This window comes from Clupea harengus, chromosome 11 (assembly GCF_900700415.2).
Source record: "Clupea harengus chromosome 11, Ch_v2.0.2, whole genome shotgun sequence".
NCBI classification, from domain to species: domain Eukaryota; kingdom Metazoa; phylum Chordata; class Actinopteri; order Clupeiformes; family Clupeidae; genus Clupea; species Clupea harengus.
The window spans coordinates 6082684-6104769 of record NC_045162.1 but is presented as its reverse complement, the minus strand read 5'-3'; the positions used below and the strand labels follow the sequence as shown (position 1 = coordinate 6104769).

Below are 22086 nucleotides of genomic sequence, written 5' to 3'. Positions count from 1 at the left end.
ACAGGCAAGGGTGAATACGCTTATTTTCAGTGCCCAATCACGTTTTGGCTATATGGGAAACGTGACGGGAAATAATTTGCATTAGTTGGTCCTGAATGCTTAGCCTTGGGCAATGATAGGCTCAATAGTCGTGTATTTGGACATTTGAGTAGTTTAATATCACAAGGCGTGTAGTTCAGTGATAATGTACACTTGGTCACATTCTGGACCTAAGCCTCCGTTGTGTTTATCATAGATAGCCAACATGAAACGGCAGCTTCAATGAGCGTGTTGCTGCTTGGCTTGCACTAATAACAATGAGCCTGGCAACGATCAGGCAAACGTGATATAAGCAGGACCTTTAGTTTGGTGGAATACATAAAGGCTTGATAGCAAAGTTGTCATGTGGTAGTTTTGTGGAAAGAAATTTAAGTTAGATGAGAACAGCCTAATCACCCTGCTTCATATAGTTAGCTGTATAGCATTAAATGCTAGTTCCCACTTGAGTTACTTCAGCACCACTCGCGCAGCTGTCGTTCTAAGAATACAACAGGCCAGGGCGCAGAACACACCAACTGTCAGGCGCTGTAGGCTGCCAGACAAAGGCCAGCAGTGTATTTCAGAATTATTACCTTGGATTATATTGGCTCATCACGGTAAGTATGCGGTGTCTTAAACTGGCGTATACAGCAATTTAATCGACGAAGAAGCTTTTTATTTTGTAATTCCAACGCACCTGTGCCTCAATGACGACGCAGAAGCCAATGGTGATTCCATGTGGTTTTGCGCGGCCTGACATGACATCTAACTATCTGTAGCATTTTAGCTACCATTTGAGACGTGTTTGTGATAAAGTCCACTGATCCACATTCCACTGAACACACAAGTATGGACAAGTATCGTTATTTAGTGTAATCTCTACGATTTATCTGTGTATTCTTGTGTTTTATATTAGTCGTGAAATAACGCATCCCGTCTGGTACAAAGAGTTTGTGTCACATTTGGATGTGTTTTCTTGACGCATTTGAGAAAGAATATCTATCTGTTTAGCAGCGACACGTGTGTCTGTTTTAACATAGCTAATTTCTTAATTTATTTTACTGATATTTGCCTCAACATTTCAAGACTATTTTTGTTTAAGACATATAAACACAACTATATGGTTGTTGAATACACAAATACTGCGGTTTTGTGAGGATTTAAGAGAGCCTTTTCTGTCGTCACATTTTGGCGCAGCAGACATCTATGTTGGGCTGCAGCATTTGCGAATTACTCCTGATCAGTATTTTTGGGAGCAATGTTAAATAGCCAGTGCGTGCCAAACTGTATAATACATGTTATTTCACTATTTTAAAATCTAATATTTAGCAAAAAGTTCAAATTAAAAGGTGTCTTACAAACTACAATGTGTGCTGAAAGACACCATGTTTTGGATACACCTGTTAAAAACACTTATGCAGTCATTGAGCTTATTTGTTTTTAAACTTTTGTGATCGGGGACAACTTTGGTTTGAATTTGATTTATAAATAGTTGTCGTCTCAAAACAAACGTCCCCCCCAATCTTTCACTCCACACTGCCCTGCTCTGCACTGCTCAATTTAAGGCTTTTTCTATGGATAAAAAGTGTGCATTTGGAGAGGTGCACTTCTGGATGGTGCCTACCTTCTGAATGGACAACTCCCAGCAAAGAAACTATTTATCCTCTGTAAAACAAGTACATTCTAACAAAATGAGTCATTTAAAAAATATAAATACCCTTTAGAATGAATTGTGGGCCACCATGGGCAGCCCCAGGGTCTGGCAGCTGTATAAATGCCTCTTGGAGACTCTCTCTGCCCCAGTTGCCTTTACAGTGACAACAGACGTTTTGTATTGCCTGTATGACTGCTGTTTGGACCAATATACATGGGAGTTTTGAGGGGAGGCCAAGGGGGACTTGGAAGGGGGCTATCCTAGTTGATGATGGTGGCATATAATTTCAGAGAAGAATATGGGTATTTGAGGCCCTCTGTGCACCAAAAGGCCCTTGGTGGCCCCACAGGGCCCTTTATATAATAATTAAATGGTATAGTCCACTGTGAGCACCCCTGCATGTTGAACTTACATGGAAGTGCCCCTTTTGCAGGGATTGCTGGGAAGAAGAAGAACAGTACAGATTGGAACTTTGGAGAGGGAGGAAGCACTCTGAAAAGGTAAGAAGTTCTGTAATCCCCAATGGCTCGGTTGCCAGTGGATAGATAGAGATGTTGGGTGGCCCTATGTATCACATCTGTGCCTAAAGATGTGACTTTTGAAGTGTTCTTGTCATTTTGTTTCATAGCTGAAAACAGAGGAGGGTGAGGTCTATGCTAAGCATTGAAACATGGAGAGACGGCTAGGGGGAGCTATTGCTACCTGGGGAGTGGAGTGGAGTGTGTTGGTGCTGTGTAGCAGTAGCAGTAGAGTGGATGGGGGCTCTTTTTTTCTTACTCACAATGTCAGAAATACTCAGGAAGAGGTCTATTGTTATTCTGCCTTGATTAGGAAGTTTGTTTGTTCCTCTGAGCTTAAAATGGTGTGTGTCCAGTAGAAACAGCCACACTGCCAAACTGCCCTTGAAGAAAGACAGGAAACTGACTAGCAAAGCTAAAGAGTCGGAGAAATCATGACAGCAACAAGTTGACATTCAAATTCTATTGTTTATAAAGATTTAAATGCGGTATTAAGGTTAAAAATACTTAAAGATTGCTATGCTATGTGTATAGACAGAGAGCTTCCAAGATGGCTGCCCCTGTGCAGTGAGAGTTTTGTTAAAGGCTCCTGACTTCCTGATTGAGCTCCTGACGTTGCTGATTTGTTTACAGTCCTACCATAGTAAAATTGTGGGGTCTTTCCAGAGCTAGTTGGAAAAAGATTTATTTTTATTTATTAATTGATTAGTAGGGAATTATCTATACTACAAAAACAGAATGCAGGATTTTGTCCTGTCCTTAGTCATTTTGAATCCAGCATGTAGCTGCGACATCCAATGCCTAATGATAATGTTGCTGCAATGATAATGTTACCTCCAGACGTTAGTTCCTGCTGTCTTGCCTGCAGTGTCTTAAGTCTTTAAGGTTTGCTATGGGGTAAACACACCCTGTGGGACAAGGGAACATAAGCCTCCAAGACAACTATGCTATACTAGCCGAATTAAGACTTACTCAGAGATGGATAGGAGCCACTGAAAACATATCACTAGTATTTCAGGGCCTACTGGGCTGTCGGACACAGAAAAGTATTTTCACAAAGGGTTAAACTATGACACTGAAGTAAAATAACTGCCAACTGGAAGGTTAATGTATTAATAAGCGATGACTCCTAGACTGCGACATGATTTTGTGTTATATATTGCTATTTGATATGCTAAATTACATTTATGAACAGTTGTTTTAGTTATTAACCCTTTCACTGCTCAATAATTATTCAAGACATTTTCAGATTTGTTAAGATTTCGGTTCTAAGTTGGCAATTCCACTTAATGGAGTTGTATGTTTTTAGAAAAAATTAAACAAAGCCAACATTTCTGATAGATTAAATCATAATTTGATTAATTTGTAAAATAAATAGACTAACTAATTAGCATAATGAGAACCAATTAGCTCCTAGAATGTTTGTTGTCATCTGTAGAGTTCAGTTGTACATGAAAGGGTTAAGTGAACAAGGGTGGCTAGATTAGGTGCTCAGTACAGGCTATCCTACTAAAGCAGTTTCATATCCCCACCCACACAGTCCTTTCACACAGACATATGTTTCTTGCGTGAAGAATAACCTCATGTAACATATTTCACATCTTCAACCATGTTTAAAAACTGTCCAGGTATTAAAGGGTTAAACATATCACGTCCAGTGGGGCCTCACTTCCCGTGCATCCTGCCACTATTGTTGCATCTGCTTGCTTATTGTGAACAAAAAAGGTGAAAATGAAAATCACTGCCCCCTGTGGTAAATGTAGGAAGCCATTTTCATGTTCTCAAACATAAGTGAGAGTGTTGAACCAAGACGAGTCCTCTTACAAGACTAGGAAACATGTTTATCCTCTATGTTCTTCACTGGACCAATGGCACTGCAGCATTTCGGCTCTGCATCATATGTACAGACTGCCTTGTGAGGTCATACACAGAGAGTGCCTTTTGGTCAGAGGTGTGAGAACTCAGATATGGATTGAGGGCTGGATTTAGTTAGCATCACTCAGCCTGTTATTTCCTCTACACTGGGCTGCTGCTTTGTCTACCCCCGAGCCCAGTCTTGTGTCTAAGCCCGTGGTGAAGTGGGTTTGGGACGGCACCTACTGTGGGCTCTTTCTCTTTCATTGTCTGGATTAGATGTCTTTCTCAGACAAACTATACATTACCTTGTTAAGGTGAGGTGTACCAACATCCTTGATGGTCTCCCTTGGCGTCAGCAGTGATTTTTTGTTTCTGCCATGAAGTCCGATGCGTGTTCTGGGTGGATCTGCAATGACACAGAAAAAGAAACACAATTTCATCTCTCTCTCTTTCTCTTTTTCATTCTTTCTTTCTCTCTCTTTCTCTCTCTCTCTTTCTCTCTCTCTCTCTCTCTCTATATATATCTATATAAAAGAGAGAGAAAGAAAGAATGAAAAAGAGAAAGAGAGAGAGATGAAATTGTGTTTCTTTTTCTGTGTCATTGCAGATCCACCCTCTCTCTCTCTCTCTCTATATATATATATATATATATATATATATATATATATATATATAGATATAGAGATAGAGAGAGAGAGAGAGAGAGAGAGAGAGAGAGAGAGAGATGAGATCTACATATATAAAACACTAAGATTAAAGAACTCACTGGAGTTGCCTGTTAAGTATTGATCAATAGATGTGCATCTAGATGTAACACTATCCCATATATGGGTGGTACGTCACTGAAGGAATATCATGTGAAAATAACACAGTCTTCTTTTCTTACTCCTCTTCCTGTTGAACGTCTCAACTTTCACATGAAACCAGGAAGTGTACACAGGAAAGGGCAGCATGTTCCTCACCCCTTCACCCCAATTCAAACCTTAAGACCTGTATCAGTATCACTGTAACATCCTTCTATAACAATCTTTCTTGAACATAACAGGAAGAGTCCACACTATAAAGAAGTCAAAATGTAAGCTAATGTTGAAGGTACTGCATCACAATGTGCCTGACATGTGCCCTGTCTTTCTACAGGTGTTATTTGAGTCACACGTCACCCTCCAGGAGTTCTTTACCAACCAAAGACAACTTTTCCTCCTAAGAAGACTTCAACGTAAGACTTCAGATTCTCAATACTTTTGTGACCTGACACAAAATACCAATGTTTATATTGCCAGTGGCAAATGAAAACAAAACAGGAATTCCATGGCAATAAGTGCAATCTGACTGGTTGCCACATTCAATTTTCTTTTTGTATGAATCGTATTGTACTTTTAATAAAATTAGCACTCATAGTTCAAGGTCTATGCCATTCACGCTCTGAAACAGCTGACAACTGAAGGGTCCAAGGCTGGGGGGGGGGAGTGGGGAGAAGAGCCAGCTGTTTGACAGCTGGTGGTCTGCCCGTAATACTCTAATGTCCCTTTACACATCCTCCACTCTCCTACTCAGTCACACTACACACGTGTATGTGGTTATTTCATATTCTAATCCTGTCAAATGGGACAAGCAAGCAAGTTCTGCGTTTGCCTCTGCACCAACTGCTGCAGCCATTTTATGTGCAGCAGAATGGGTGTGTCTGCCCAGCGCTGTGGATTGTGGAACGGCTGCATTTTTCCCCCTAATCCAATCAGCATTGTTCATGTATGAGTCACTCCCACACCCTACCCTTATATGGCATAGAGGCTGGGACTGCCTTAGAATGAAATGGTGGCTGGCTGTTCACAAACAACAGCAGTACCATAAGGAAGAGAGCAGCCGCAGAGCCAAAAACAAGGTAAGATATCACGTTCAGCTCTGTTTTTCTCTTTTCAGATTGCTTTCTGTGAAATTACTGACGTTGTTGTTGTGACCTGGTGTTGTTTTGATGTCATGGGAGCTCCGTGTGATGCACATTTGACTGTCTGGAGCTAACTGTAGCCGAGTAGCATTTCTAGAGATTTCACTTCCTTAGTCATTCTGCATGTTGTCATTAATCATACTGGGTAGTCATACTGTCTGGAGCTTTAAGACCTTGTTTCATTGGAGCCGTTTTTGTGATTTCTCTGCCTTTGGTCAGCTTGCTATTTTTAGAGAGATTATGTAATATGAAATACTGTGGCAGAAAATGAAGCATATGTCTGTACTATAACATTTTGCATATATATGGCATATATATATGGGCAAATCGATGAAAAATGTATTTAGTTTAGTTTATTTAGTCCTGATTTTTGTTCCAGAGAGAATAGCTCAAGAAAACAATCTTTCTCCCCTTGCTAGAGAGGGAGGTACTGCTAAGATGTCACAGCTCTGAGTGCATGCTGCTAGTTTTCAGTGAGCAAAGTTTTCAGAACTGGACAGCAACCTGTGACTATGTTGTCAATATGTATAATTTAACCATATAAAATAGTTAATTTTGTTTTTTAAAAAGAATGCAGACATTTAAATGAGGGAATGTAATCAAAAAATATTAAAAAAAGACCAAGAAAGGTAATGGGACAGAGATACCTCATATATGCCCTCCTTTCTTTAAAACTTCTCATACTGCAACATTTATGATGAATAACTGCCATCTGAACCCTTATGAACATGGTACAGTATGACCAATCTGTTTTCCTAGCGTCATCATACTGCCCTAAGTCACCACCAGGAGTTAAGTCTTGCAATAACAAGTGCTTCACAGTCTTTTCAAAACCTAACTTCCCTTTCTTTTTTTCCAGACCTGCCATTTTGGGACCATCAGGAGTGATGGCAAACAAGGATCAAATCAAACAGACCGCCATCAAGGTGCTGGGCTGCGTGGAGAAAGTGTCCTCCTTCGCCTCCTCCATCGACCCACTGTTCGGCATCGTCACCTCCTTGGTGGTCGTGGCACGCAAGGGCCTGGGCCAAGATGAGGTTCACGAGATGGACGGAGAGTTCCGGCAGATCCATGAGAAGCTGGAGAGCATTTCGCAGAAGAACCAGCAGACCCTGCGGCAGATCCGCGTCGACGAGGTGAACGAGACGTTCGGCAAATACGAGGAGTACATCAAGCACCAGTACGCTGCCTTCAACACCATGGTGGAACGGGTGAAGAAGGACCCCGAGCAAGCCACGCGCTTCATGGAGGACTTTGAGAACATCTACGAGCGGGACAAGAGCGACATGAGCTTGGATGTGTACTACCGTGGCGTGATGGGGACTGATACAGTGTTTGGCAGGCCTCTACTGAAAGTCTACCTGGACCACTGCGAGGGGAACAGGAAGATTATGGAGGCCAGGTGCTCTCACATAGCCCACCTCTTCCATATCGGCCTCATGGCTCTAATGGCGTACACAGCCGTCACTGAGGATGACGAAGATGTGGTGAAGGAGAAATGGGCTCAGCGAGTGTCTCTCATTCAGGACAAAATGCTGGAGATTTTGAAGCAATGCAAAGAGGACTGAGATTTTTTTTTTATCGTCAGCATCCCTCCTCTGGACAAAGCTATTTTCGGAACCAAAAAATATTATTTAGGTGTGAGCAATCTCTTTTTCAATCAAATTATTATTTTATGTTATATTTTATACTATATTCATATAGCACTGAAAGTTTTGTTGTTCTTCTGCAATTTTAATGATCATTTATTCTGTAATGTGTGCTAAAAGACTGAATGTATATTATATGTATATTGCATATTGTCAATCCAGCCCAGAAAATGCATAATTGTGGACCATATATGTTTATTCATTTTGCACATTAAAGCAAATACTACTCCTGCACATTGTCATTCTTTGTCATTTCCATATTGAGGAATGTTTTTTTTAAAATTAAATAGTTAATTTGAGTTTTAAGTAAAAAGTATGTCCTTGATATTAAAACTCCATATTAGCATAGGGTAGAATGGAGTTTACCATTTTCAAAATAACTGAATCATGAAATTTCTCTCCAGAAACTCTTTGTTAAACAATAGAATAAGATGCATGTTTACATAATCATAGATTATGCCTTCTTTTAACCTGCCTGAAATGCTGTGTTTGTAATCAAGTAAGATGACCTCCAGATGTACTTTTTGACAGTCAGGTCAACCCGTAAATGTGGTTGTATCCCTGACCATTCTAATCTTGAAATTTTAATATGTTGTTGTTTATTATTGTTGTATTTTAAAGCTGCTTAACTAATTGTTTTCCCTCTCCAATGTCCTGCCCTCAGACAGGCTGTTGCCGGCCTGCTGCTTAGTCTCCTGCCGCCATGGCTGACACCGACATCGAGATCCTCGAGGACCGAGACAAACTGAAGAGGAGCCTGGTGAAGGTGCTGGAGTGCGTGGCCACGATCTCGTCCGCGGCCGCCGTGGTGAACCCCATCTTCGGCGTGGCCGGCGCGCTGATCCGCGTGGTGCTGCACCACGTCGACGACGAGGAAATAAAGACGCTGAAGCGCGAGTTCGGCAGCGTGCACCGGTCCCTGGACGAGCTCTCCCACCAGAACCGCAGCGCCCTGCTGCAGATCAAGAAGGAGACGCTGGACGGCCAGTACTGCCGCGTGGAGGAGAACCTCCGCAACCAGTTCCGCAAGTTCATGGAGGTGGTGGAGGCGCGACACGGTGAGCACCAGCAGCGCAAGAAGGACGACTTCGAGGAGAGCTACGCCAACGACCTGGGCGACCAGAACCTGCACACGCTCTACGAGGGCGTGATGGGCAAGCCCAAGCTCTTCAGCCGACCCATCCTGGAGGTGTATCTAAAGCACTCGCAGGGCGACCGCCGCGTCATGGAGCGTCTGTGCACCCGCCTCACCTACCTCTTCTGCATCGGGCTGATCGCCCTCATGGGCTACGCAGCCATCATCGGCGACGACGAGGAGGGCCTGAGCGAGGAGTGGGCCGAGAAGATGGAGAACGTCCAGGAACGCATGCAGGATGCGCTGAGGCGGTGCAAGTGAAGTGACCAGGAGGGGGCTGCGCCCAGTTCCCTCTTCCTCATATGTTACCATGCATTGGACCCTTTTCCCCCACTTAAAGAAGCATCTCATCTCTTTTTTCTCCTCTTTGCCTTTTCTTACTGTGTTTTCGCTCTTGTACACAGCAAGCTGGGACTCGATTCCAAAAGTTCCTTGTGGAGCCTGGGATTCAATTCCAAAAGTTCCTTGTGGAGCAGGTTACCCACAGTGCTGTAAAGAGTGTTTCATGCTGTGATCCAGACTGCACTTTCTCCCTCACTCACCTTTTGCTTGTGTACTGTTCAGGTCTGATATATATGTGTTTGTGTTACTCTGCACTTCTAAAACTATTTTCTACAGTCTTTTCAGTCAATTCCTGGTAGCTTTGTGAGGGTAATTCAAACAAACTAGCTCTCGTGTGTCTCTAATTTAGCAGCAGATTTGAAAGGCTGTTCATTGTATTCTACCATAATCTAGCATCCTAACATGTATAATGGACTCCAATAGTGTCATGAAGAATGTAGCTTGATATCCATGGCTGATTTGAGACAGGACTAGAACAGGAACTGCAGGAAGACAGACTTCTAGGTGATGGAACACAAAGAAATAAAAAGTGCTAATACCACTGACTGAATAGCCTCATGCAAACACTCTAGCTACTGCTATCGCACCATAATACAGTTTCATGACACTAAGACTTATGCCAAATGCTGGTCACTTATCATGTACCACACGTTTACCAGAACAAATTATTCAGTATACTAACACTAATGTAGTATCACATTACTTTTTTTTTTTTTTATTATCTTAGAACAGAAACAGGAAATACATATAAATAAGTCAATCTCTTGGGTTTCGTCCAAAGCCCCAGTATTCTGAGCTTGACAAGGTCAAGTTCTACTCTCAAAACTGAACAAAACGCTAAAACAGGTTACAACACTACAGTCAGTGGCTAGAACTTCTGGTTTGAAGTTGAACTGACGAAACCCTATCCCGCTCTGTGCAAACACTAAAGGACAGTTCAGAGACAGCTTAGTTTCCTTCCACCTCCATTGTTCAAGCACTTCAACGCACACACATACTGAAGATTGTGCTGCCAGCAGCACTTTATGTTCTTTAGGATAAAATATTATAGCTGAGCGATGTGAAACAATGCCTTAACAAAAGACAGTTGAAATAAAAGGTCAATGCTCTATACGTAGGAATGCATAGCCCTCTGGTTAATGCTTTGTTATATAATCAATTCAGTTTTGTTATTGTTCATTTTTCAATAAAAAATAAATAAAAATGTTCTTTATGTGTTGATGCACATTGTTTTTCCATTATATTTTCATATTTTTTAATTTAGTCAAATTTTCATGAATGAATGTCATTGAAGTATTTTTTTCATTCCCCTTGAAATTATTTTGATTTAAGAATGCCTCCAGTGCCTCCTGGGTGTACTACACTTTTCATGTGTTTCAGAATTGTCATTTTGAGCAAAGAAAGCTTTGCTGTATTGAGTAACGCGATTACATAGTTCATGTTCAAAGTTTGTACAACTGGACATTACAAGACACTACACAAATGGGTTCTCTCTCTATGATGATGTTCTCCCTATACTATTTGACATTCAATTCTCTGTTGCATAAAGCTCTGAATAAAGATATATATAACAAACCTGTTATGAATGTGACTGTTCATCCAACACAGTCCACACACTCTCGTGGTAGTAGAAGACTGCTTTGCGTTGCTTTTGTCTGTGGAAGGGGAAAAGAATTGGTCAACAAATCTTACAAACTCCTAATAAGAGGACAGAACATTTGCATTAAAGTGCCTCATATGACATGCACTATACTCTGTCATCCAAGGTCATCTGATCACTTCATGTCAATTAGACATTGTAATCATTCTACGCTTAACTAGAGGTGCATTTCCTGCAAGTTTTCCATAGCAGGAAACACCCTTAGACAATATAAATCCAATTAAGAATAAAAAACATTGTTGTTACTGTAAAAAAAAATATCACAATTAATATATGAATTTGGCGTATATTCTTTTACACACAACTGTTATACATGTTCAATAACTTTGTAACTGAAGAATAACCCAATTTCTTAATCCATCCATCCTCCATCCCCAGGTGTGTGAAGAATATCACATAATACGGTAACATTCTATCTTAAGCCTATAGGCTAACGGTGATGTGGTGGAAAAACGAAATGTTGACCAATAACATGTAATGTTAATAGTCTGTTACAACTACACTGTTCCCACTTGTTTCCCCCTACCCCACTCCTCTAAAAAAATGATATCCAACTTGTGAGAACATAAAAGAGGATGGCATTAAGCTGCAAGATGTATGCAAATTAGACGTGTTTATGTCATTCATCACATACTGTGGTAATATCATGAAACTTCTCAAGTATGACAAGGTTATGTGGCAGTGGTCTGAAAAGAAGTAAGGTGCTATGGCAACAGAGACTGAAATCACAAAGAGTCCTTTCAAAGTGTCTGGCAATATCCAGGTACACAGAGATAAAATATTACTTATAGTAACGCTGATAGAAAATGGTTATTGTCTTGTTCGTCACCATGGTGAGGTGGTCACACACACAGGCAAAAGTTAATGGAGTACTGGTATCACATAATCAGTTACCCATTACTGGGGCAGAGTAGGACTAAAAAACAGCCTTGATTTTTTTTTTTCTTCCCAGGTAGACTCCAACAACCAGCATGCATGAACACAAAATGTAGCAGAGTTGTCGTGACACTTCCTTCCAATACTATTACTTGCCGAGGTATAACATTCACAGTAGCTTAAAGATGCAGTTCGCGTTGTTGATATTTGTGCTCAGCAGCCAATGAAATTACACCCCTGCCTTCCATGCTTCCGCAGCAACATGCTGATAGGCTGGAATTGTTTATGGCTCGGTCCAACCCCCAATATTTGTTTCCCATTTACAGTGCCAGGACTGTAGGAACATCAGAGTTTTTCTGAGCGCATACACAGCACAGACAGCTAGAAGAATAGTAATTGGCTGATTTTGAGAATCACAAACTTTTAAGTGGAACACTCACTGAGGTATGGAGAGCACACAGCAGAGATCTGGCCGGCTGGAGGCCAAAGCACCTGCAGAGGAACCTGAAAAGAAACAACACATCTTGAACAGTGATGAAAAAGAAAAGTATTTCAGGTGTAATAGAGGCTGTAGGTGTTCAGCCTCATACTGACTGTGCTATGGAGAGCACACGGCTGAGGACTGTCAGACGGAAGGGAAGGATCGCCTACAGGTTACAAGAGCCTGAAAACAAACAAGACATTGCGTAAGTCATGATGGACAATATTGTATGATTCAAGCCTGTCACTGACATATTTTTATCACAGCACATTTTTCTATTGTCAGAAGGCAGCCTTACTATACTCGACCTCAGTACATTTCTGGTCATGAATGCATATGAAAACGTGTAAATTAATTTTAGGCTGTCAAGCAACGTCTCACATTCACGAGATAATGTTACCCAACAATCAGTGGCGTCTCTGGCACGAAAAGCCTGATGGGCCGGGCACAATAGACTGTACTCGTCAATGAAATACACACAAACCTTGCTAAGTGAATCCAAACACAAACGCACCTCATCAGTGATCACAAATTCACACATTAACGTAACCCGTTAAGGAGTTATTACAATAATTGCACTGCCATTTGCAGAGAATGTTGTGGTACTAGCTGCACAAACTCACAGTTGCCTGATTTATCAGATGAATATGACCCAGAGGGGAAGAACTAAGTAAAGAACAAACCAGGAACTGATATAGGGGGTGCCAGAACCAAGAGCCACAGAGAAAGGGTTGAGGATCCAGGCTGGATTAAAAAAAAAAAAAAAAACATAAAAAAATGAAATTAAATAAAAAAACACCCAAAAAAAACCCTCCCCTGTTGTTGCTACCTTGTCGTGGTGGGGAGGCTTGTGTGCCTCTGTGACCCCGAAGACTATACCGCCGGGGGTTATACCCCTGGCAGGTACTACCAAGCCAGGCAGTTTTCAGGTTAGAGGCCAGTCTAAAAGCAGCATTGCCATCACCCATTGGCAGTAGGATGATTGGATGAAGATTGGGCCGATGTATCTGTCATACATATGAATGGTGTTTCTGCCTATGCAAATTAGGACATATTCAATGTGTGAAGCTCATGTGCACATTCAAACTAATTTCAAAAGAAACTTGTAATACAAAAAAAGTTACTTTTCTTCTATACTTTTACTATGTAAAGTTTTATTGTGGTAGGAGTAAAGAAAAAAAAATAGCCCCAGTGGGGTGTATTGTTGCCTGGCCTTATTGGCACACATCTCGGATTGATGCGAATTTTACATATTTCCTCAACTAGGATTTCTTAGGAAAAAAATAAGCCTATTTGGGTGTATTTTGGGCATATTCGATTAGTGTATAGCTCATTTGCATATTCAAATTAATTTTCAAAGAAACTTGTAATACAATTTTTTTTACTTTTCATGGGTACTTTCATTGTGTAAAGTTTCATTTTGATTGGAGTAAAGGAAAAAAATAGCCCCAGTGGGGTGTATTGTTGCCTGGCCTTATTGGCACACAACTCGGATTGATGAGAATTTTACATATTTCCTCAACTAGGATTTCTTAGGACTTTTAGTATGTTGTTCTGGACACCTCATAGAAATGATCAATGCTGAAAAAAAATAGTTCTATTTTGGCTCCAAAATGAGTTACTTTGCCTGGACTATAACCTACAGCCAAAATAACAGTAACAATGCAATAGACTCACCAATGACGTCCGTTGCTTGAAAAGAAAAGATTCACGACGATCTCTTATCTGGGCAAACTCGTGAATAACTTTTCTATCAAAGTCCACCAATCCAATTATTTTTCAATTGGTAGCAAATCAAGTGCATTAAACCTCTGTTGCCCCATGGTATTGCGAGTAAATGTCTCAGTCCTTTTCAACGTTGAAAAGCTTCTCTCTGACTCAGCCTTGGCCATTGGCGTAATGATAATTTTTAGCAGTGACACTTGCAGTGGCATATTTTTCTCTGGAACCACTCTAGGTTGAAGGAGCGGGTTTTCTCCTTTCCTGAATGAATGGTGTTGAAATCCTCGGGTTCGGGTGGTCCCACACATGTCATTTCTAATATTGGCTTTAATGGAAAGGTAACTTACTAAATTAAACTTTTATTGTCGACTTGATTCATTATATTGCCTTGCTAGTAATGGTGGCTATTATAACTGTGATGACTAGCAATGGCTAGCTACAAAGGTTTGCTCATTGTGAAACTCAATTAATTCATTTTTTATGTTGGTCAGCAGAGCATGATTATAATGCCATAATACAAAGTAGGCCTTATATTAAAGTGTGCAAAGTAACGTAAGGCTACAGTATAGGGCTACTTTAAATGCATTTTTGTTACAGGGTAGGCTACTACAGCTTAGAGTCATGCTCGTGTAAAAACTCGTGGACCTCTGGACCACATCAAAAAACGGGGTGATGGGGTGCTGGCATATACTGAATGTTAAATTCAGTTTTGAATCGCACTTTGTGTACGGACATCAATGCAGAGGTCAGTAGACTATATTTTCCTATTTTGAGGATCGCACATAGCCTACCAGCCATACGTAATGATTTGATTGAATTCGAAAAAGACTGGTTGCCTAGTGTTAATTCATGTCTTCGGTCATATTTATGAGGTCACGTACACTTTAGAACGATGAGATTGGAAAAGTAGAACTATCCTCATTTAATGATATAAGCCGAATAGTTCACAGCGCTTTCATATTTATCTCGTCTTGTCATGCCATTTCGAAAACGTAGAAAACTCCGCCCAGGTAAACAATAATAATAATAATAATACATCACATTTAAATAGGCATTAATTATAAACGAATTGACATGTATGAGGCCATTTCATAACAAAAAAAGCGACAAGATATATTCTTAAACAGTTAATTAATCGGTAGAGCTGGTCAATTATTATTTTATCCCCATTTTGATGTTGGGAGCTGTTGCCTTTGCTTTGTTTTGAGTGGTTAATATTCCCTCTGTGGTTGGGTCGAAGGTAAGGTGTTAGACGATATAAATTGGCCACTTTCAACAGACTCAACATTGACAGTTTCCCAAAGCTTTGACAATCTGTTACTACTATCTTGAGGCCTATGCTTACTATGAAATATTCAAAATGAATAACATGACAGATTATTTGTAAATGTTTATGTTAATTGCTGCTAGTAAAATCAATCAAGTTGGCAACAGTAGAATTAAGATTGCTTATGATTTAAAAATATATATTATATACTTGGAATATGGAAATATTGTACTGTAACTTAATATTGTAATATTACAAATGTCATAAAACCATTGAATCATAGGTTAAACTGTCATCTGCTTGCTTTAGACAAAACTCAGCTGGTAAGAGGCCCAAAGCCTGCCCTCAGCAACAGCCAAAGGGTCCCTGATCAATCCAGCTCAAGTCAACCGGTTGCCTCAGACTCAGCCTGCCAGCCTGGCCAGGGAAGCCCCAAAGACCAGGAGAGAAACAGCTGGAAGAGGTCTAGTCAGAACTGCCCACCGCCACAGCCCGCACACGCCGTAAGGTCAAGCGGAGCTGTGCCAAAAAGAAAGCGGGAGTATAGTTCTGGTGAACGAGCTGAAGGCCTGCTGCCGCGGAGCCCCAATGTTCAGAAGGCAGATGGTGAGGTCTCCATGGGGAACCCGTCAGTGGCAAAGAAGAGATGTGCTGAACCCTCCCAAGGTAGGAGGTCAGGGCTAACCAGCTAATGGAGTTAATCTGAGTCATGGTTAACAAACCAAATGTAAATAAAAAAGTTCACTGAACATTTCCTGTTCTGAAAGGAAATTAAAGGCCCTACATATACTGAATAGGTGGGCTTTCCCCAGGGTCAAAGCCTCGGAAAATGAAAAATATATATATATTATATAATATATATTTATATAAATATATTTGTTTTCTTTTCGCCATGTTGAAAACATTGCAAAGATTTGTGAATCTTACAGTCTGTATGAATATCTCACACAGCTTTGCTCTCCATACTGGCACTCTGAGATTCTTCTGAATGAAGAGTGCGTTACAAATAAAATGAATTATTATGAAATTATTATTATGTTTACTTGTGCAGCAACCTTCACTTCCTGCTACTCCGTTGGACATCTGCTCGGGTCCGGAGGGTGTGCTTCTGTTTATGCAGGAACAAGGAAATCTGATGGAGCACAGGTGAGTGAGTCTCTCCTCTCTTCTTTCTGTTTTCCTTCAATGCCTTAAAGTTAGTGCCTCCAATACATTATTTTTGTATCTCCCTGTAGGTGGCCATAAAGTTCATCCCCAAATTACATTCAAACACATACATTACCATGGTAAGTATATTTTTAGTTATACTGAATGATCCACAAACCACATGAAAAACTACTAGCTAGTGATAACATGTCTACTATAAATTTGTCTGGGTACAATCGCCCCTATCTTTCTTGTTCCTCTAATGTGTTCGTCTTCCTTCTTTCAAGCCTGGTGATGGCAGGCGTCTTCTTAGGGAGGTTGCCCTGATGACTTTGGTCTCTCAGCCTTCAGCGAGCCTTAATATTTTGAAGCTGCTGGACTGGTTTGAAGAGCCCTTCCGATACGTCCTGGTCTTGGAGCGCCCCAGCCCCTGTTTAGACCTGTTCGATTTCTGTGACAAATATGGTGGTCGGCTAACCGAGATGCAGGCCAGACAGATCGTGAGTCAAATTGTTGAGGCACTGATTCAATGTCGTGACCGTGGCGTTTTTCACCGTGATGTGAAACCTGAGAATGTCCTCGTCAACCTTAATGACTGGACGGTTAAATTGATCGACTTCGGTTGTGGGGATCTCCTCAAAGAGTCCTATTATAACTTTTCTGGTGAGTTTGCCAAGAATTAATAACAAAATGTCTAATATTCTGAATGTGGAGGATTAATTATAGGTATGTGATATGTTCTATCTGTATATATTTTCCAGGCACAAGGAAATACTTCCCACCTGAGTGGTTTTCGCACAAGAGATACCAGGCCTCACCAACCACAACATGGTCTCTAGGAGTACTGCTTTTCGAACTGGTCTGTGGTGACCTGCCATTTGAAGGCGAAGAAGAAATCATCTTCAAACAGCCACTGTTTGTAGAGGGTCTGTCCAAAGGTAAGGGAGTGTTGAAAGCATACATCTGAAACTAATAGTTAATCATAAAACAACTTATTTAACCCTAAAAGGACTATATGAATTGTAACACTACTACATCTACAACCTTTTGTGTAGAATGCCGTAACCTCATTAACTGGTGTATGAGTAAGGACCCCACTGGGAGACCGGTCCTGGAGGACATACTAACCCACGACTGGCTGTCAAGAAAGCACCTGTTCTGAGTTACACGTGGAGAGAGAGGAAATACAGTAAGGCTGTTGTGTAGCCAGTGAATCAAATAACTACCTGTTTCTCATCTACCTTCTGTGGCAAATCAGATTTGGGTTTGAGGAGACATAGCAGCATCCATATGAAGCACCTGCTTTTTCAGGAGAATCACAGACAGACTGGACAGGGCCATACCGCAAGGAAAGCTGCTCTTTGGCAACAGTATCCTCCAGACCACCTGGGACCTGGACTCTCCTAGTCCTGGAACAAGGGAACAAGTCTGTGGATAACCCCCCCGTTCAGAACAGCCTCAACGGGACTGGTTGATATGGACTAAGCTTTGTCACTGGTCCTGCCAACCCTACTGATGGAGATGGGTGTCCATGGACACAGGATGTAAGGATTGTCAACCCCACTTTGGACCTGTGTTGGGAAGCAGGGATTTTGTACATGCTGAGTGGATCTGGTCATTTGCGTTGATTTTTAGAACATTTTTGAAGCACTTGCAATATACACAGTTGGAGTTCTTGAATGTTGCCCCTTTTTAAGATCTCCTCCTGTTCTTCTGCACCCTGAGTGAGCTTTTTACCCCCCTTTCCTCTATAGATGCCCTGTCCCTCTGGCATAGGAAATAAATAAAAGTTGAAGGACTCTTATTTTTTAATTCATATTTATGTTTGTAAGTGAGCAATAATAAAAAAAATGAAACCATGTATACACTACTTGATTAATATTTTGTTGATTGGTGAAACTGATGTCATTAATGACAATAATTGGTAATCATTTTTCTAATTTACCCATTAAGTATTAAGTATTTAGCTGACTGGCAGCATGTCAGAGGCACACACCATTCCAGATGAAATACAGCTCTGGAAAAAATGTATTGGTATGTGTTTGAGTAAAATGAACATTTTAGTTTTATTCTATAAACTACTGACAACATTTCTCCCAAATTTCAGATACAAATATTGTCATTTAGAGCATTTATCAGAGAAGCTGATCATTTCGAAGTGGTCTCTTAATTTATTTCCAGAGCTGTTTATTTGAAATACATTTTTCTGCCACTAGATGTCAATGATGAGGTTTCACAGGAATGTTTTGTGCCATGCTGTGATTTGACGTAGTTGCACTCTTGAACAGGTGTGTGTTGAGTGTGCTGTCTACTACTTGACTATTGTATGTCTACTGGATTGTTAGTGGATATGAGTAGATTGCGTCAGCTCCGATGTAAATCAACCAGCTTTTGACAGCAGTTTGTGAGTTTGACTATTTCAAACAAAGCTCAGTTTAACGTTGCTTACCTGTAGCTTAAGGTAATCCTTATAGCAGACAAAACAACGTCGGATACCAGTATTTCTCAGACAGTCTTCCTCATTGTAAATTAAGCTCCTGAAGTATGCCATTGTTACAACAAGAATAACAGGTTTTCAACAGCTTAAGTAGGGGAGAAAAACATGATAAAAGGGTGAATCATTTTTTTTAACGAAGGGATATGTCATCACCGAAAATCTTGCCCTCGAGGTTCTTTTGAAATCATGGATATCGTGATAATGTACCTTGGCGCCATACTCTCCAACCCGGACAATTACGCACGGTTACGCATTGAGCCTTCTCTACAGCAAGTGGGATGTCCCTAAACAGATAGTGAGTACACAGTACGTAGAGATCACGTTTTGTAATTACACATTTCTGTATATAAACGTAATCTAATCTAAGATTAAAGTTTGCAGTACACAGGTAGAGGAATTATTTTCTTATAATAGCGACTACGTAACACACTGCACTAAGACTCCAAAGCTATATAAATTAAATGTTTTTGTTAGGGTTCTTGTAGAGTGACCAAGAAACAATCTGTAACACAACATACGGTTCATACATCTATAACAACCCTAGATCACTAGCAACATGAGGGTTTTCGTAGATAGTTTTTTTTTTTACAGACAAGGTTTAGCGAATGAAGATACTACCCCTCCCCCTCCTTCGTCTCCCATCACCAACATGTTTAATCACGTAGTTCGTCATACTCTGGCATATAACTGACAGAAACATCATTACAGTGGGCAGTAGTTCTCTAATTGTATTTATAGATGGGCTAATTTAAACATTACATTAATCTTAACCACTGATTAAGTGAACATAAGTGATGTATATATCTTGACAGCCAGGTATGCCTCAACATATTTTACTGTCCATATAAATATATCTTTTATATTATCATTTGCATGACTCACCATCTTTTGACTTGATTCCCTGGAGCAATAGACATTGCGCACCGTGCGCGTTTATTTAACCATCTTCTGACGGGGGGTAGAATGTCAGTGTCTGTGAGCAGCAAAATCCCAGTTTCTTCAAATATCATTATAAAAATAACCTGGAAGGTCATATATAAAAGAAAAAAAAATGAGGTGTCTCCAAAAATGTCTGTCCACAGAGTGCGCACAGGCACTTTTCAGTTCGTTCTCTCGCCCTCTCTCTCTCTCTCTCCCTATCTATCTCCCTGTCTCTGTCTCTCCCTCTCTCTCTATCTCTCGCTTTGCCCCACTCCCTCTCTTTCTCATCACAGATTTGTATCGTCATTCCAGCCAGAATCCGTGTTAAGCCCAAACACACTGTGGGAAAATCTGTGAAACTTGGAGGATCTAGCAGCTGTTCTCTCGTCCAGGCGTGATAGTCTTGCTGTGCGATAACACTGCAGGTACAGAATGGGGTTGATATTGGATGATATGATGCGTGTGTATGTGTCATAGAGACTCAGAGGTAAACAGCGGTTTTCAAGGTGTGTCCTATGCGGTTAAAAAACGGATATAAATTGAAAGTGGGTCTCCCGCGACCGCAAATAGTGCGTAAACTATGCACACTTAATCAATGTGTAAAATTTGTATTATATCCATAGGATTAGAATGCAAACCAAATCATTTTACACATATTTAAAATACTGATATTAGGCTTTGTTTAGCCTAACATTGTTTAGACAAGACTAGTCAGTGCACTGGCATTTTAAAGTTGATGGAAGGGGTGAGCTAAAGGGAATTTGTGTTATTTGTTAAAGTAACTGAAACAGATCTGTAAACATACTGTATGTGCAGTTCAAGATTGGTTGTCTGTTTAGTCACTTTGGCTTTTTCACCTGGGTGTTTTTTATAGGCAATGCCAAGTCAGCTTGAGAAAGTGGTGGCCCAGAAAAAAGAGGCCATCGAGGCAGTGATGGAGGTGTTGGAGAAAGGGGCAGAGGTGCTAGCCAGCACGGTGGGAGAGCTCTTTCCTCTCTGTGAGGCTGCCGCCCCGGTCCTCCGCCTCGCCCTGGACAACGTGCAGAGCAAAGAGGTTTTTTATGTGAAGGAGCAATTCCTGGTAGTGCGAAACCGGCTTGATGTCATCTCCTCCCAGCTGGAGGACATCGACTGTGAGATTAAGAAGGGCCGTGTGGACACCCAGTACTTCTCCGTTGAGGAGAACCTACGCAACCAGTTCCGCAAATATGTTGATATTCTGGAGGCGAAACCCCAGTTCTGTGAGGTCAAGACAAGGTTATTCTTGGAGCATTTCACCAAAACAGGAGGAGAGAAGAACCTTTGTGTCCTCTACGATGCACTGATGGGCAACAACACATTTGGTGAATCCATCCTGGAGGTTGTGGAGAGGTATGAAGCTCGCAACAGGAGAGTCCTGGAGGACTTCTGTGTGCGGATGAAGGAGCTCTTCTGCCTGGGACTGATCGCGCTGCTGGGCCACTGTGCCCTGAGCCAAGGAGAGGAGGAAGAGCAGGAGAAAATTCAGGAGTGGAGTGCCAAAATCCAGGAGGTCGAGACCAAAATGAAGCAGACCATTGAGGCATGTGTGATGGCGTTCCCTGAGCAGGCAAACCTAGACGCCCAGAAGTTGATCAAGGAAAAAGAGACCAAAAACCTTCAGGACGTAGCCGAGCAGCTGCGGGACTTCCTGGCACGGAAGTATGACTGGGTCAGCTGGTCCGTCCGCGTGATCAACCACTCCGGCAGCAGCTACCGCAACTGGAGGGCTGGGGAGAACTTCCATCTTGTGAATGGGAAGAACTGGTTTGATGTCCCGCAGGTGAACGACACCAACCTGGTGGTGTCCTACAGCTGCTGTCCCCAGCCAGTTCCCACGGAGAGCATACAGGAGCTACTGGCGGGTCCAGTGAAGAGAGGGGACGCCAAGGCTGTGGTGGAGGCTCTGGAGAAACAGCTGGCTGGGTTTGTGGTCCACGCTGTCAGTCGCCACAAGGAGAGCTGCGCCGCTTGGAACTTTCCGGAAGACTGCCATTACTGGGAGAGGCACAAAAATGTGTCTCTTTGTGTTCACTCAGAGTGAGGCAGATTTTGACAGAACTCTGTCTCAACTTATTGCCTTGTAGTCTAGTTGAGGGGTTTAAACGGCTGCACTTTAAGTAATTTATTCCTGACCCATACTGTGAGTAAGACTTTATTGCTCTGTAAATGTAGTTACTAACAATAACAAAGTGTTTAATATTGGCCTTTATTTATTAACAATAACTAAAACGTAATTTCAATAATAAGCATTCGGTATTCATGTATGCATCCAATAAAATATCACATTATTATTGCCCATGTCAACTAATATGATATTCTAAAAGTCTCATCTATTAAAACATATATGGACTGTAATAATACCATTTTAAAACAGGTGTAC

The 22086-nt window shown here is 41.3% G+C and overlaps 3 protein-coding genes and 1 long non-coding RNA gene across 8 annotated transcripts; 3 read left to right on the top strand and 1 right to left on the bottom strand.

Annotated features, from left to right (window-relative positions):
- The first annotated feature begins 62 nt into the window (after nucleotides 1-62).
- On the top strand, nucleotides 63-10690 carry LOC105891956 (protein rapunzel-like). 4 transcript variants are annotated; one of them, XM_031575731.2, is made up of 4 exons: nucleotides 63-635; nucleotides 2106-2172; nucleotides 5185-5263; nucleotides 6849-7872. In XM_031575731.2, the coding sequence occupies exon 4, from the start codon at nucleotides 6877-6879 to the stop codon at nucleotides 7555-7557; it is 681 nt and encodes a 226-aa protein (XP_031431591.1). In that variant the 5' UTR covers nucleotides 63-635; nucleotides 2106-2172; nucleotides 5185-5263; nucleotides 6849-6876; the 3' UTR covers nucleotides 7558-7872. The 4 variants fall into 4 exon arrangements, with proteins under 4 accessions (XP_031431591.1, XP_012673622.1, XP_012673620.1 ...); XM_012818168.3 differs by lacking the exon at nucleotides 6849-7872 and adding an exon at nucleotides 8307-10690 and having other exon boundaries at nucleotides 220-635; XM_012818166.2 differs by lacking the exon at nucleotides 6849-7872 and adding an exon at nucleotides 8303-10690 and having other exon boundaries at nucleotides 222-635.
- LOC116222300 lies at nucleotides 3319-20027 on the bottom strand. Of its 2 annotated transcripts, none has more exons than XR_004164584.2 (4): nucleotides 19647-20027; nucleotides 12092-12155; nucleotides 10692-10770; nucleotides 3319-4453 (listed from the first exon to the last, which is right to left on the bottom strand). It is a non-coding gene; the product is annotated as an uncharacterized LOC116222300 (long non-coding RNA). The 2 variants fall into 2 exon arrangements; XR_004164585.2 differs by lacking the exon at nucleotides 19647-20027 and adding an exon at nucleotides 12246-12311.
- LOC122133260 (serine/threonine-protein kinase pim-1-like) lies at nucleotides 15987-18300 on the top strand. The gene is made up of 2 exons (XM_042709038.1): nucleotides 15987-16930; nucleotides 17029-18300. The coding sequence occupies exons 1-2, from the start codon at nucleotides 16594-16596 to the stop codon at nucleotides 17232-17234; spliced, it is 543 nt and encodes a 180-aa protein (XP_042564972.1). The 5' UTR covers nucleotides 15987-16593; the 3' UTR covers nucleotides 17235-18300.
- Nucleotides 18917-22066, top strand: rpz3 (rapunzel 3). Its single transcript, XM_012818060.3, has 3 exons — nucleotides 18917-19059; nucleotides 19979-20110; nucleotides 20560-22066. Exon 3 carries the CDS (start codon nucleotides 20563-20565, stop codon nucleotides 21745-21747), a length of 1185 nt encoding a protein of 394 aa, XP_012673514.1. The 5' UTR covers nucleotides 18917-19059; nucleotides 19979-20110; nucleotides 20560-20562; the 3' UTR covers nucleotides 21748-22066.
- The last annotated feature ends 20 nt before the right edge of the window (nucleotides 22067-22086 follow it).

Coding starts and splice junctions, on each gene's coding strand:
- rpz3 (XM_012818060.3), top strand. CDS start 20,563: ATGCCAAGTCAGCTTGAGAAAGTGGTGGCCCAGAAAAAAGAGGCCATC.
- LOC122133260 (XM_042709038.1), top strand. CDS start 16,594: ATGACTTTGGTCTCTCAGCCTTCAGCGAGCCTTAATATTTTGAAGCTG. Junction 16,931..17,028: donor GTCCTATTATAACTTTTCTG/GTGAGTTTGCCA, acceptor TATATTTTCCAG/GCACAAGGAAATACTTCCCA.
- LOC105891956 (XM_012818168.3), top strand. CDS start 8,342: ATGGCTGACACCGACATCGAGATCCTCGAGGACCGAGACAAACTGAAG.